Source organism: Thamnophis elegans, chromosome 9 (genome assembly GCF_009769535.1).
Source record: "Thamnophis elegans isolate rThaEle1 chromosome 9, rThaEle1.pri, whole genome shotgun sequence".
Taxonomy (NCBI): Eukaryota; Metazoa; Chordata; class Lepidosauria; order Squamata; family Colubridae; genus Thamnophis; species Thamnophis elegans.
Window position 1 is genome coordinate 23304664 of NC_045549.1, and position 16449 is coordinate 23321112.

The 16449-nt window shown below is 39.8% G+C and overlaps 2 protein-coding genes across 8 annotated transcripts in view; both read left to right on the plus strand.

Moving 5' to 3' along the window:
- The window catches only part of GSTCD (glutathione S-transferase C-terminal domain containing), a 41443-nt gene extending 36904 nt beyond the window's left edge, over positions 1 to 4539 (plus strand). For both annotated transcript variants that reach the window (XM_032224103.1, XM_032224104.1), the window contains exon 13: positions 164 to 4539. In XM_032224103.1, the coding sequence (XP_032079994.1) occupies positions 164 to 300 (137 nt within the window). In that variant the 3' untranslated portion in view covers positions 301 to 4539. The remainder of the gene's footprint in view (positions 1 to 163) is intronic.
- Positions 4540 to 10157: 5618 nt separating this feature from the next.
- The window catches only part of NPNT (nephronectin), a 69566-nt gene continuing 63274 nt past the window's right edge, over positions 10158 to 16449 (plus strand). For all 6 annotated transcript variants that reach the window (XM_032224560.1, XM_032224564.1, XM_032224561.1 and 3 more), the window contains exon 1: positions 10158 to 10557. In XM_032224560.1, the coding sequence (XP_032080451.1) occupies positions 10487 to 10557 (71 nt within the window). In that variant the 5' untranslated portion in view covers positions 10158 to 10486. The remainder of the gene's footprint in view (positions 10558 to 16449) is intronic.

Sequence of the window (16449 nt, forward strand, 5' to 3'; positions counted from 1 at the left end):
AGGCCTTTGGAGTGTGGGCCTAGGATACAGAGAAAGCAATATTCCTACAGGAGAAGTGTCTCATTAAAAATGTTATAATATAATTGCTGCCAAAGTGCTTGTTTCTATACATAATATTGTAACAATTACAAATATATACATATATTCTGTTCATATATTTTAGGTAAACAATGCATGGGACTGGTGGACCTTGACCGGGCTTGGAGTGTGGAACAAAGCAATTATTCAGTCCAAGTGATAACCATGGAACCACAGTCATGTTCCCCAAAGAATAATTTGATAGCTGGTATCCCAGTTTAGTTCAAAGGTTTTTCTATCAAGTTGAATTAATATTTAGTTCTCTTGATCAAAGCGCAAATAACATTTTGGAGACTGGAAAGGAAATACTGTACATCTTGAATCAGTTGTCTCCAGAAAAAGGAAGGAAACACAGTAGGGGCTATCTTGCAAAGCTTCCTAATTCCTGCTTGAAATATATGATTAAATGACATCTGGCTCTCCCAAAATGTTAATCAGTCTACATTATAAGAGCAACCAATACATCCTTGGAAGAATGATTTCCTTTTCTATGAAAATTGGTCTTGCATGTTGGAAAACATATTTTGCAAGGGTTCTGGGCTCATCCATATTGATCTAAAGAACAGATCACAGTATCTTTTTTTCAATATTTTACAATTATACTTTCTGTGCTCAGTTACAACTGTATTGCTGTAAATAACAAAGTATCACTTTGCTCAGATATTTTAATTTTTTTTTTATAAAAATATGTTCTATATAAAATCTCACGCTGCAGACAATTTATGATGACTGTGTGGTCAACATCAACGTAGTTTTCTTAACAACTGTATAATTGTGGTTTGATTATTTGCAATTTCCTAGCCTAGCTTAAGCTTTTTAATATTTTTGGCAGTCTCCCATTAAAGTACTAACCAGGTCCACAACATCTTAACTTATTTCAAGATAGCCAAGGTCATCTAGAAAATGCTTCGGGTCAAATTACTCACTGTATTTACAGTATGTAATTTACAAGTAGGTTTATACATTAACTTTGATTACTGTCTTTTGTAGGACAAAGCGAACTTGAAAGAAATTATTTAAATGTGCATATGTACGCTTACCTGTTATTTCTCTTTATCTTCTTCAGTGTGAGGATTGTTTAATGTTTTTCTGTGAGGATTATGTTTTGCTTTGGCCATGAATGCTGGGGAGGAAGAGGATAGGGAAAAGAAAACAACTGTGGAATGACAATTTCAGTAGAAAAAAGCCACATGCCCGTATTTTACTTTTTTCCCATGATATCTGTTTCTCTAAGAAAACTAATTGTTTTTATTTTGAGATATGTGGTCAGGTGTAAATTACAGTTTGGTAACTTGAAAAAACACTGAAATAGCACTCCTTTTTTCAGGCTTCAGCTCATTTTTCTTTTTTTTTTAAAAAAAACCCCTCATTTTAACAGACAAATTCTTCAAAAGGTGAAGTAGTGTAATCAGATTTATAACACTTTCCAAATTATTACAATGTTTAGGTTCTGTTTGGCTTACTCAAGCAATGAATTGTAAACCTCCCCCAGAATTAATTTATTTGAGTAGACTTAGTTGTTCCTCCCTTAATGGCAGGGCTGGATAAAATGTTCAAAGTCCTTATCCTATACAGAGCTCAGAAATCTCTAATATTTCAGGCTTGATTATGTTTGTTCTGTCATAGTTCTTGTCTGAAAAATTAAACAGATTGCTCAACGCTAATCAGGGAGAGAGCAACTTCTGTTAAGAAACATTTCGTTTTGAGTGGTTTTTATAACAGTTTACTATTATGGTGGTCCATAACCAATGAATATATCTTTTTCTTATTATATTATGTTGGCTTTATAATGTCAGTATAATATCAGTGTAATGTATTTTTGAAACACTTGCATACTTTCAATAAGAAATTTTAACATTTACTATTTTAACATTTAAGATGGTCCCTTGCATATTTAATGATAGTTTTTGCTTGTAATACTTTATATTGTATGTTTAAGAGAGTTTACAACTGAATTTCAAGATACACAGTCCCAAGGCTATTTGTTCAGTTTACTCCTGTGAAGATAAAAGACAGAAGGCCCCACTGTGTGCATCTTTGATATTCCATAATATAAACGAACCAAATTTAAAGGAAATATCCTTGGTACTACCATTCTGTTTCATTGCCAAACCATAAGTGACAAAAGAGTGAATACAGTGTTACAGAACTGACTGCTTCAGAGAGAAATTTGTTAGGTAATTACTAAGATCAGCTTTTTAAAAAAAAGACTCTAAAAGCTTATTACCCAAAACAACCTCACGCATTGAAATGGAAAAATGCTGGAATTTGGAAGCAGTTGGTAGCCCTGAAAAGTACCCATGTCATTTCTCCCTAGTCAGTGGGAGAAAGAGAAAGAAGCAAAAGGGTGCAAAAGACATTTTATGAGCTGATAATGAAGTTTCATAAGAGGCAAGATCATGGTTGGAGAAAATCAAGTCTACAAGTGCTCTGGAAGTTCTTCAGTAGATACTAGTGAGAGGATTTCCTGTACATTGATCACAGCCTATCCAAGATACACAACAGTGATACAACACAGAAAAATGAATCAGAGACTTGGTTGTGGATACCTCATATAACAAATATTTATTTATTTAACAATATTTTTAATCTGCCATAATCCAAACATATTAAAGATGATAGTTAATACCAATCTAGCAAGTTGTAAGTACCATTCAGTTAAACTATAGTAAGGGCTAAATATCTTTTGGAACAACATTTTTTTGCTTAGTTTTAGAAATGCCTTTAGTGTTGAGCCGCGATGGTGAACCTATGGCAAGTGTGCCACAGGTGGCACACGGAGCTCTTTCTGAGGGCACGCAAGGCGTTGCCCTGTCAGCTCCAGCGTGCATGTGTGTGCTGGCCAGCTGATTTTTGGCCGTTTTTCGCCTTTTGGAGGCTTCCTTGGCTCAAAAACTTCATGAGGAGTGACCATTATTACCTCCTTATGAAGATGACCAGACAAGGTGAGGCGATAAGATTTTGGCAAATTGCAGATTTGATTTCAATTGGGCCTCTTAACAGATAAGTTATTCTCACATGATGGAGTTGGCCTATCAGGAAACATATCCGCTACATTGTTATAACTTCTGGGTCATCCTTAATAGTAGCTTCAAAGTGCATTGCTTGCTCCAAATAAGTATTGATCAGAAATTGGTTACAATCATCTATTAGAATCCTGCCCAGTCATAAGTGTTTCTGGGCAGGATTATCGTTTTACTATATTATACCTTTTTTAAACTGGGCAAAAACAATCTAATTTGATATGTGAATAAGGAGCCAACAGAGAATCTTGCCAATATTACCTCGTCTTCCTATGATGACAAATCTTCCCATATATTTAACCTAAATAAATTTCCCTTTATTTCAGTCTGAATGGTTAGGTTAGGGAGAGCTATTTGGGAGTAGAAATAAACATTTTCTCTAAAAGTAATAGTTTAGTAATCATCATCTGCTGTATATTATCAAAATAAATAGATGAAAATCAATATGAAGCCACAAACTTTTCAGGATGCCCCTAAGTCATTCTTCTCTTTTCAAAACTATTATTGGAAGGTCTTTGAGATTTGTTCAGCATTGTTCACCATTGGGTATCAACAACTAGAGCCGATGCATACCTTATTATATAGTTTCCAAATCTATGCTACTTGTAATTTTATCTGCTCAACTGTGGTTTCTAATTTATTCTTTAAGATTGTAATGTTCCAACTGGGGTCATGGTTTAGGGTGTGTTAACAAAGCATTCCAAATTGTTTTCAAATTGGCAAATAGGCTTTCATGCATTCATTCTTGTTTTCTCTTCAAAAAGGTCACAACACTTTCCATTCTTTATTTTTAGCATCTTAACTTTCTTGCTGGCATAAAGTTTAGTAGTGCAAGTATGTGTTATAGAAACCGATGTGACAACCCTGCCAAATTTATCTGGTAAAGACCAAATAACAGAGTCACAGAACTCAGACTAGGTCTCCTAATTTGTTTTTCTAAAATTGCAATACCCAGTTACTTAAATGCTGTACGTGTACATGGCAGATTTAAGCTAGGTTTTTTTTAAAAAAAAATAGGCAGTTTCCCCAGGCCCCATGTATCAAGAGTATGGTTTAGTATTTCATATTATCAGATGGATTTGTACTTTTTTTAAAATTAAAAGCAGCTATTTTCAGTTTACCAACTTATTTACATAAACTATTTTAAATAAAAACTACATCAAGGGATTGCAATGCAATAAGAGGAAAGGGAGGTCTGAACATATTTCACTTTCCTGCTCTTAGAGGTCTTTTATATGTCAATTTGTTAAGAATGTTGTTGCTGAATAAACAAGTACATTTAACTACTTCATTCCAATTCTGGTATTGGAAGAGATTTTTAGGATAATACAAAAAGCTGGATAAAATTAATCTTCAAATTATTCTTCAATAATTGTGTAACAATTTATATTTGCATTTTTATGGCAGGCTGGATTGTAAATAAATTCCACAATGGCATTTATATACTTACGTAACTCTTTTCAGCTCTAACATGGAATCCAAATAATTTATTAATTATTTTTTGTATGTAACATGCATGACCTTTAACATGCAAATAATTGCTGTGGAATAGCAGCAGTTATCAAAAATTCAGCAGACAAGATGGAGAATTTAATATTCCTTCCCGCAACCCTCATGAAAATTACTCTTCTGAATTGTGGGTTTCCACCTGGATAAAATTTCAGTTGATGCCAATGGAATTTTTTTCTTAATTCAAATGATGCTTTTATAGAATGATTTTCATTAAGGATTTAGAAGGGGGAGGGAAGGGTTAAATCTCTCCTTGGTATACCTATATTCTTACTTCCAAACAACTGTATGTGGATTCTTAGGAAATCATATCCATAATTTTGTACCAAGATATAAGTTAAAACCACATGAGTATTCATTACAGAGAATATCAGTAAGTTCCTGCCCTGTTCATCTATGCTCTTTTATCGTCCGGTAGATGCTATAAAACGTGTATTATAGAATCCACTTCCATAAATTTTAAAACAGATGACCAAATATGCCTTTGTATTTTTAAGAGTTCACAATAACCTATGTTGTTTAACCAAGGTCTACTATACAAACCAGAACTCACTCATTCTCTTAGCAATGTCAAAAATCATAGGTATTGGCAAATCAGAAGATTGACTCAACTATCCAGGCATTTTAGAGTCACTTTCAGTCTTTGGACTCATATGGACTAAACCACAGTAGTTAATTTGGTGCAACTCTATCAAAATCAGCCAAATGATTAGTGTGAAAACTGAACTTTGTCATAAGTCTTTATCATGATGGCAACCGTGAAAGTTTTAAGGTAAGTGTGGCTACCACATTATTATTGCATTGATGCCCTACTATTCCATTAACTCCAGTACTCAAAACATTTTGCAACAAATGTGGAGAGAATAAAGAATGACAATAAAATAGGTGCTTACCAAAGTAAAACCAAACTTAAATCATGAAATAAAATGTAGAAAAAGATGTGTTTTGCCAACTTCCTGCATGCTGGGAAGATAGGAACCAAATACATCTTAGAAAACCATTGCTCTGACCTACAAACTGAATGAAAGCACGGGTTAAAAAACACTCCCTAACTACACACCAGTCCTTTGAGCATAAGCACAACTCCACTCCCAGTCAGCATCTCCTTTATGTACTGTACAATCTTTGCACGTTTACAACCTTGAGAATGGTTTAAAAATTACCAAGGAGTCTGCCCAGCTACTGGCTGTTCTAAAAGCTAAGTAGTATTGGATCTAGATGACCAGAAATACCAGCCATAATTTACTCTGGAAGTCAAAAACCACCACCACCACCCCCAAGAAAAAAGACAGTAACAAAAGTGGATGATGTTTGTCCAGAAGTTGAGCTTAACTTGAAGAAGGCTTAATGGAATTTGCTAAATTTTCAGAGTAAGAAATGGCACGAAGGATAGAGATTCTGTCAAAAGCAGCTGCAGGATTTGGTACTATTTTTTCCAAGTTCTGTCTATGACACCATCATTGCTGCAGTTGCTTAACCCATCTCTTTCTGGAAAAGACAGCTGCACCTCTTGACTTGATTTCCTGTTGTTCAAGATGTGCACAGTTCTTATTTTATGTCAGTGGTCTACCTTTTACTGATGCGAACTGCTTTGTATATCAGATAACTGAAAAGCGGCAGAAAATTAAAGTTAGTACAGTAAGCTAAATGAATAATAGAGGAGGGTAGAATAGGGAAATAGTAAACAGTATGGCCCAAAGATGTGCAGATATGAAATTTGTCAGTGGGATAGATTTGTTTTATCTGCGGCAATCTGGTGCCTTCAGATGTTTGGGGACTGCAATTTCAATCAATTCCAGACAGTTTAACATGGGTCTCCTTTTAGGGGCGATGAGTTTTAGAAGAGTCTTTATTTCAAAGCTAGTCTGATCACACTAGATGTTATGGGAATCTTACAGGATTGTGCAGCTATTCAGATCCAAATTATAGAAGAAATGCTTGGGAAGGGATATGGTAATGGCTTGCTGCACCTTTTCCTGATATCAGGAAAGAATGTGTTTTGAGTTAAAGAAGTGTTAAGGATGTGGTGGCAAAGGCATGTGTCTTTTTAAGTAATGAAAACATTTTCCTGGGATGATGCAGCTATCACACAAACCCAAAGAAAGACATAGACTCTTTAAAAAGGTGCCAGGAGGTGCAGCAACTATATTCATTTTATTGGTCAAGCTCCATCCAACACATCTGCCAATTTTCTATATTTGCTGCTGTATTCAGGCAGCTAAGAAAATGTAAGGATACACTCAGTGCACCATTGAACAACAAACTCTATCCAGGATGATAGTTGTTATCGCTCTGGAATACCATTTTTTTATCTTGAGAATTTCAATATCCATGCTGAGGTTGCCCCATGAGAAATGGTTAAGATTTCATGGACCTGTTTGGTATTTGACTCTGCATACCCAGCAGGATGCAAAAGGGATTTATGTTTGGCTATTCTGTTTGGCTAGTGTGCTAATGATCTGCTAGAGCAGGGGTGTCAAACTTGCGGCCCATGGCCCAGATGCATTTTCCCCAATTTAGCAAAGGGTGTGTGTGTGAAGTCACGATATGTCACGTGACAACACTGTGCTAAAGGATCATTCCGTAACTCCAGGTTACTGGGCAGATCATTCTCTGGGCATACTTTAGAGTAGCAGCTGCTATAAACCTTTGTTTTGTATGTATGTAATGTATGTATGTATGCATGCATGCATGTATGTATGTATGCATATGGGATGAACTTGGACAATTTCCCATCTAATCGGTCTTTATTATTATCAAAATTCTGAGCCGTAGAAAATAGTAATGGCCTAAATAGTTGGTACTATAGCATCTAAATGCTCTCTTCTCTTTAGAAGTCAGTTGACATCTTGGTTTTCAGAAAAGTGAGAACAATTAAGTAAACAAAAGAACAAATAGAGGAAATATGAGCAATCAGGCCAAACCATAGGGGTTTTTAGGCCCATTTATCATTTAATTTTTAGACTGCTGCACTCTTAAGACACTTTAAATAATATCTGCGGCAGCAATTGCCATAAGGATATGCCTCCCTCTATTATGTCTGCACAAAACAGTCCTAGGCTTTAGGAAAAAATGCTGCAACTCCATCAGGATTTTGGGAGAGTGCCAAATTCAGAATCCAGCTCAGGAATTTTCACTGGTTTGTTTGCTTCTGCAAATAAAGCTAATCAGGTCTGCTTCTATTTGGACTCTACTCTTGAGACAAGTCATGTTCATATTCTTTTCATCTGAGGATATGGACAGGATGTGTGGCAATGAAAGCTACCACTTACTTGTTCATTCCTTATTCTTCCAAGCAGAATAAAAAAGCCACTTTCAATAGACTTCATAATTAAGGCAGGTGATCAATTCTTTCCTGAGTGTGGAATGTGACCTGCATACTAAACTTGAAAAATCTTTATGATAGGTTACTCAAATATTCTACTCTTGGATAAGATATTGATGAAGTGATGACATCACAATTCCAGATGCACCATACTCATTTTAATAGTGTTCCTTCCAAGATAAAATAGTGAGATAACTTTGTCATCTGGAAAAATGATTTATGTCAGAGATCATAGCTGATGCTATGCACCTTTTATTGGATCTCTTGGTTGCTTTCTACCTTCCGGCTTTCTAATGAGTTGGGCCTTGGGGACATGGTTTTGGAAGGACACCAAACTTTATTTCAGTGTCCAGCAGGTGGTGCTGGAAGAATATCGTTTGACCACTAGATATTGACCTATGGAATGCTACATGGTTCTTTTATGTCTTTCATGGTTCTTTCATTCTGTTTAATATCTAAGATATCTAATCTTTTTGGAGAAATCTTAACAGGACCCCCATGGCAATTCTATCCTTCTACCTACTTTTTAACTCCAAAGAAACAATCAGTACCCTTGAATGCTGTCTCAGTGATGGGCTGCATAAGGAACAGCCAAAATTAAATTCCAAGAACAATGAGTTGCTAAACTTGGGATCAAAGTAAAACTTGTTCTGGGTGGGAATGCATCCCCCATAAAAACCAGGTTCACAGTTTGGGATTGCTTCTTCATCTCTAGCTGACTGTGGATTTGCAAGTGCCAGCTTTGCTAAGGTGCACATTTGCATAATTATACTCAGCGCATCAAGTGCAATACTTTCTATGCTGCTTTGACACAAAAATGCTGGATCCACGCCTAAGTTACAACCCATCTTGATTAGTGTGAAGCTCCTTTTGTAGGTTACACTTTAAAGTAACTGGAAATTAGAACTGGCTATTGACTGAGCAAGTAGAGATGATGTGGTCAAGCTACTATAATATGGATTCTGTGGTGTATGATCTGGACCAGGAGTCTCCAACCTTGGCAACTTTAAGTCTTGTGGATTTCAATTCCCAGAATTCCTCAGCAACCCCTCTGGGAGTTGAAGTTAAAGTTGTCAAAGTTGGAGACCCCTGATCTGGACTGATGTGTATTGCTCATAGGGCACAATTTAAGGTCTTCGTAGGGACCTTTAAAGCTCTTAGTAGCTTAGGGCCTCATTTGTTCCTGTCCTGCTTACACAAATCTGCTGGAACTCTTCTGAAGATGCCTTCTCATCCTGCTTGAACCTTTACTATAGGAATGTGGGAAAGCATCATCTCCTTCAGCTCTGAAGTTATGGAATGTACTCCCTATTGACCTAGTTGACTCCTACACTCAAAACTTTTAGGAAGACAGCCCACAGCACCTCTTCATCAAGTTTTTCATTTTCAATTGTTTTGACAATTGGCTTTCATTTTCACTTATTTAATGTTGTTACATTTATTTACACTTCTAGTTTTTACATCATGGTAAGAAGACATCCAGAGAGCCAGTTTGGTGTAGTAGTAAGTAGTTAAAGCATCAGGCTAGAAACTTGGGACACCCTGAATTATTAGACAGCCCGATGACTTTTTCCGCCAGTCACTTTTTCCTCAGCCCTAAGAAGCAGACAACGTCAAATCACTTCCGAAATCTTGATCTTGATAGGAAAACCGCAGAGATTCATTCAGGCGCTCACCAGGAGTCAGAAACTGACTGGAAAGAAACGGGGCGGGCGGGGGGGGGGGGACCCATCTGAAGCGTTGCAATATACATGAAATAAAATAACGTGCTGGTTACCCATTATTTCCTTCCCATTATATTTTAGCTTATTGATTTATTGCCTTGGATGAACGGTACTTCATGCTCCCCCACGAAGTGTAACGAGGCTGATCTCCCCCCCGCCCCTCCAAAAAAAGAAACAGACCCCGACACGGGCAATTAAGATCTTCATCGAAGTTGAGCTTCCTTTGGGACACCCACCAATAAACACGATCCGAGGCCCCGCGCTTTTGCTGCCCCTCCTCCGTTTGCTTCCAAGAAAGCCCCCTGAAAACGGCCGCCGTGTCTCTCTCTCCCTCTCCCTCTCCCTTCTGCAGGGAACCCGGCGCTGGGCTCGGCCAAAGGCTCTCCGCCGCGCTTCTCCCACGCTACCCCGAAGGGCGAGCCGAGACGCGCACGCCTGCGCCCCAGACCGCCTCCGAGGAGAGGGGAGGGGAGCGCCAGGCTGGGACGCGCAGGGGAGCGCGGGTTGGGGGGGGGGAGGCTCCCTCCTGCCGCTTGCCTTGTTGCCGACCTCTTCTCTTCGCCTCCTGAGAGGACTCGGATTAGCTGCAGCCGGGCGCCCCCGGAGGCCCCCGCTGGCGTTTAGTTCCCGGCGCGCTGGGCTGAGTTGAGGGCGCCTCCTAGAAGAGCCGGGGTGGGGGCCGCTCCGGCGCCTTCCCCTCTTGCATCTTCTCCTCACAACCTGCCGTTGCCGCCGGCGGTCGGGAGACCCAGGGGCTGTTCTCCCTCTCTTGTCTTTTCTCCCCTTGTCTGTGTCTGTCTGTCTGTCTGCCTTCCCTTCTTCTCGACATGGATTTCTCTTTGAGGCTCTTGGTTTTATCCTGGCTTTACCTGGAGACTTTAGGGGACTTCGACGGAAGGTAAGTCGACCGGGTTCCCCTGGAAGGAAAAGGTTGAGGGGAAACGAGAGAAAGGGGGGCGATCCGAAGCCCACGCTTCTTTTCCGAGCTGGGGGAGAACGAGAAAGCGTCCAATTTGCTAAGGGAAGGAAACAGTTCGCAACCTTTGACGCTCCCTTCTGTTTTCCTCACGAACATCTAAGAGTGGCTCAGGCGGGGCAGAAAACCTGTTGCTGGTGGAATCGGTCTGCCCTCCGTTTTCTTTGCACAGGATCCAGAACTTGCTCGGTTCAAAATCTTAGCACTTTGCACAAAATACAAACAAAGTTTTCCCTTGCTTGAGGAAGCAGAGCTGGGAGGTATCAGTAGCAGAGGCACCTGCAGTAGGACGTTTGCAAGACCCCAATAACCCTACATTAGATAAATGAAACAGCTTGTTTTATTTTTGCGCTTTTTTTTTTTTTTGTAATAAAGCATAGCCTTTAGGTGCAGGAAGCAGTTCAGATGCCTAAAAGACTTGTGGCATAACGATTGGCACATGCTTCCATATAAGTAGTCCATTTGATCAAATGCATGCCTTAATAATGCACCTCTTTAAAGTTTCTGGAACGAAGACTCCTGTTTGTTATTTAGCATTTTTTTGTTTGGTTTGGGTCTTCCACTATTTTAAGGCTACCCCCCTCTGGAAATCATAAACCTTGAATTGTTACAAGGATTCCAGCAAGCCTTTGAAGTTGGTCAGTTTCAAATTCCTAACACAGAGGAAAAGCCACTTGGTGAACAGGAGACTAATTCAGCGCCAGGTTTTCTGGTTTGTAGCTTGGTCTCTAAACGGCTGCATTGCACTGATTGTCACTGGGGAGGAAACCATCTAAAACTAGGAAGGTTTACAGCTGGCATCTTGGCATTTATTTGAAAGTAAATTCATCCCTTCCAATGGAACTTACCTCTAATTAAATGTGAACAGCTCTGAGTCCTAATCTGAACTGATTCTTTTTTGACACAGGTAGCTGTGGTAGTTCTAAACAGATCATTGGACAGTTGAATTATTTTAAATGTCTAAACTGACTGATAGGAACTCTCTGTTATAGACTCACCTGAAGATGTCAGGGCTTAAGTCTACAATCTTCTGTAAATAACCCATCAAGTTTAGTATTTTGCTTTAAACATCCTTGCTAGCAACAAAAACCAAGAGTGCAGTAGATTTTTGATAGGGTTGGGAATTTTACACATTAGTGTAGATGGAAAGAATCTGATCTGCATTTAAAGGTGCAGGAAGGATACTAGCAATAAAAATTGTTCTGGTTTAATTGCTAGGCTATTGAGAACTGTGTTACTACATCTGTAGGGATGGTAAACATAACATATGATTATATTATATGGATATTAATCATATTCTGTTGCTTGTACTTTGTGAAAATAACATGTTCACAAAAGGTAAACATGGAAGAAAAAGCTTTAAAACAAAATACTTTAATTGTTGAAGTAGTGATTTCCCCATTGTTCATGTATAATTATATGGATTGTCATACCAAGTAACTGCAGACTCCAGAACTCTTACGTTTAGCATCCGTGTAGCTTCAGTGTTTCAGGGTGACATGAGATGAGAATGGCTATCTCTTGTCAGATAAATTATGCAGTTGACAGTAAAACAAGGACTATTTATAATCTTGTAAGACTTTTAATTTATTTTTATACCTGTATGTTTTCCAGGAATGCTTGGCTATCTCTGAACACATATGCAAAATAAACATTAATCAGACAGGCTGTAACATTAAGGGCACAATTATATTCCACCATTCAATGCAAATAGTTCAGTTGTGCAAAGATGCATGATAGGCAAGCCTTGACAGGTTTAGGCAGTCCAAGTTTCTTTTGAAATACATTGCTTAGTTGCCGCAACCCTTCTGTAACTGATAGACCTATTAAGAATATTATCTTTGTGCAATTACTGAATAGATCATAACTACAGTACTTTGACCTCATTTATTAAACCATTTTCATTGGAACACCGAATAATAGATATGGAGCTGCTTTTTAACCGGGTATCGCAATGCAAACAAATCTAAATGGGATCCTGTACATGAGAAGTGTTTATCTCTCCCTGTGATTTGAAGCCATGAAAAGAATGCACACCTGCTCTGTTTATTGACTGGAGCTGATATAAGTCTCCAGACTTACTTGGTTTTTGTAATTCATGAAGACATTTAGGAATGGTGAAGAATAGCAGACCTTATGGCTATATCAGTAGGCAAATCTCACTGTAAAAAACAAATCTTTCTTTAATATTATACTAGCCCTTTTGGTCTCTGGGTATGGAGTATGTTCCAGTCTCCAAAGAGTCAGAGGCTCGGGGACCCAGAAATTAAGGGAAGCCCAGACCTCCAACACAAAATATTCTGGTTATACCAATAGACTTGGAAACGCAACTGCAGACCCTAGTATGATGGATTCATAGAATCCATCATCACAATAAGTATGCACCCTACAAAATCAGCTGATTTCTACTTCAAGTTGAAGCTATTAATGGTTGACTTTTTGTGTCCAAAGCCCATCTCTAAATACAACTGAATCTTTGCTATTTAATATTGAGAACCTGTAGGCTAGATTTGATTTAGCCTTGCCATCACTTTTTCTAATAGTTCTGGGGATGGACTGGCTTCAAACTCATAATCCATATATTAATTAGAACTAGAATGACTTAACCTTTGATACACCACCTACCTACAAGCTTAACAGCCTGAAGGACCTTAAACCACCCACATTGCATGCTCTAGCACAGGGGTGTCAAACTCAATTTCATCGTGGGCTGTGTCAGGGTTGTGTTTGACCTCGGAGAGGGTGGAAGGGGCAGGGTGGGCATGGCCAGCTCTATGTCACTGTTGGGGTGCCTGCCAGTGAAAACGGGCTGCCAAGCTCCGTTTTTGACTACCACAGCCTGCAACCCTCTGCCAGTGAAAATGGAGTTCAGGAGGGCTGCATGCAGCCCACACAAGAGAAGTTTGTGCAATTCTGCAATGCCTATAAAAACATACCCTCTATACCAAGGATCACCAATCTCTGGCTGCAGCCCACTACTGGGCCTTGATCCATTCAGAACTGGGCTATGGAAGTCCACGCATATCCCCACTGGCGTGAGTAGTCAGCAAGCGTATTTGCATGAGAAGCAGGCAAGAGCAAGCAAGCATGCTCCATTTGCATGAGGGGTTGGTGTGCATGCCTGCCGCTTGTGCAAATGGACCCATGCAGGTGTCTGTGCTTGCCCACCACTTGTCTGGAACCATCCCCTCTCCCTTCCCCCATCGGTCCCCCAAACCAAAAAGGTTGGGGAATTCCGCTCTATACTATGCTGAAGAAACGAGCCTTTCTTTGACCTATCCGTCTAAGCCAAGGGTGTCAAACTCGCAGTGTCACATTGTTGTCATGTGATGTATAGTGACTCCCCCTCCTTTTGCTGGGGGTGGGCATGGCTAGTACGTGACTCATCAGGCTTGTGGTCCACGAGTTTGATGGTCCTGGTCAAAGCTATTACATTTCCTCAAGGAGAATTTAGATGGATTCTGTTAAAGATGAATTTAGTCTATTTTGGAAACCTCCCATCCTGTACACATACACACTCTGTTACAGGTAGTCCTCAACTTAACAACAGTTCGTTTAATGATGGTTTGAAGTTACAACCTCACTGAAAAAAAGTGACTTATCACAGTTTTTCACACTTACAACTGTTGTAGCATCGCCATGGTCACCTCATCAAAAATAAGACACTTGGCAACTGGCTCATATTTACAACGGTTGCAGTGTCCCGGGGTCAGGTGATCCTTTTTGTGATCTTCTGATTAGCAAAGACAATGAGGAAGCCAGATTTACTTAACAACAGTGTTACTAATTGAACAACTGCAGCGATTCAGTTAACGAATGTGGAAAGAGAAGTCACAAAATGGGGCAAAATTCACTTAACAACTGTCTCAGCCACAGAAATTTTGAGCTCAATTGTCGTGGTAAGTCAAGGACTACCTGTAGTGGACTTTGTCATTTTAAAAAATCTGTTAATTGTTGGCAGTTGCGCTGATATACACACACTGTTTGTGTGTTTTACTAAGAAAGGTGAGCTTTTGTCTATTCAAGTGAACATTCACTTTTCAGTGTACCCTTCATTATCTAGATCCCTTATGTCTCTCTACGGCTTAGTCTGATACCTCTGATTCTGCTTTGAGTGCTGTGCTTTTATAATCTGATTAAAAGTTTAATGAGAGCTTGCTGTACATTTTTCTTCCCAAATCTTTTTCTGCCAAGAAAACTGAAGTTTCTTTAAAAAAAAAAGAAGCCTTTGGCTACCAGGGATAGTTTCCAACACTGGAATTGCTATTGTGTCTGAAGGCACAACACGTTCTATTGAGATTCAAATTGATCACAGTAACCAATACATTTACAAACTTCTCATAGACTTACACTGTATATCAGGGGTCACCAACCTTTCGGACCTCAGGGACTGCTAAATTCATAATTTTAAATCCCGCGGACCACTAATGTGATCTGCCTAATGACTGGCTGGGTGGGCATGGCAAGGTGGTCATATGACTGGGTGGGCATGGCCAACTCCATGTCACTCATGTCGAGGGGTGCCTCGCCAGCCTCTACTCGCCAGTACTTGCCTGCCCTCCCGGGCTCCTTAGGGCCCCAACAGGAAGCAGTTGCTAGACTTAAGCAGCCACCATGAGAAAGAGTTGGCAAAACAGCTGGCTCAGTTCAAATTGGATCTGACCAAGAAGGAGGCTCAGCAGAAGCACCTCACTGCGGACTAAGAGCATAGGCTTTCCAAGCAGAGGGAAGACCTGTGGGATTGCAAGGCCAGATACCAGTGCCTGGAGGCTCAGCGGGCTAAGATGGTCAGCCAGTTCCAGGCCATGATGCAGTCCAACTGGAACGAGGCCCTCTGGCTCTTCGCCACCAGTGTCACTTCCCTGCAGTCTTCGCCCAAAGCCCCACATCAGGAGGCTGAAGCAGACTCCAAGTTGGAATTTCTGTCCCTCTCTGACCCACACAAAAAGACCCAGAAGGGGGAGACTCTCTGCAGCAACATAAACATTCACTACATGTATCCAGCCCAGGTCCGTAGTTTGAGGACCCCTGATTTAGTGGAATATAAAAAATGCAAATAATTTTTCTGCAGACCACCAAAATTTTCTCACAGACCACCAGTTGGTGACTTCTGTTATATATCATCAGACCAGGAGAACACAATTTTTCCCCCATTCTATACGTATCTCTTATATACCTAGCTTGGAAAACAAGTGGTTTGATCTTCTGCCACATAATTATTTATTAACCCCGAAGCCCTCTTACCGTATCCATTCGACTCCTAAAAAACATAATTCCCTTCCTTCTAGCATCTTCCCTGCCCTACGTGAGTGACTTGGAGGAAGATGGAAGATGCCTTCCCTAACTGGCCTCCTGCATAGCTGCACTGTAGCAGAAACCACGCATGCGGGCTCAAACAGAGGTCTTTAAAGAGGCCTCTGTCATCTTCTGAAGAGAATTGCTTCACGATGATCAGTAACACATTCTTCTTCCTTGAGGGAAGAATTGTTGCTCTGGACATTTCATTCTATTTAAAACCACTTATCTTCTTTCTGTGACTCTGTGGCTTTTCTGGCTTCTTGGAATGGCATGTATGAAAGTCAACATTTCTTTTTGCTACACTTGTCAACTTTCCAGATCTCTTACCAGAAGCTGCCTGCACTGTTTGTCTCTTTCAGGGGCCTTGAGACACAATTTCATAAGAATGATCTTATGTCAAGGATCTGGATGCCATTCTAGCGGTGTTTATTTTTCCTCCACAATAGCCCGTTTCATTTCCTGTTAGGGTCTTTCCTTTGCTCGGGAAAAGAGATTATCGGCTCATTCAGATTTTCC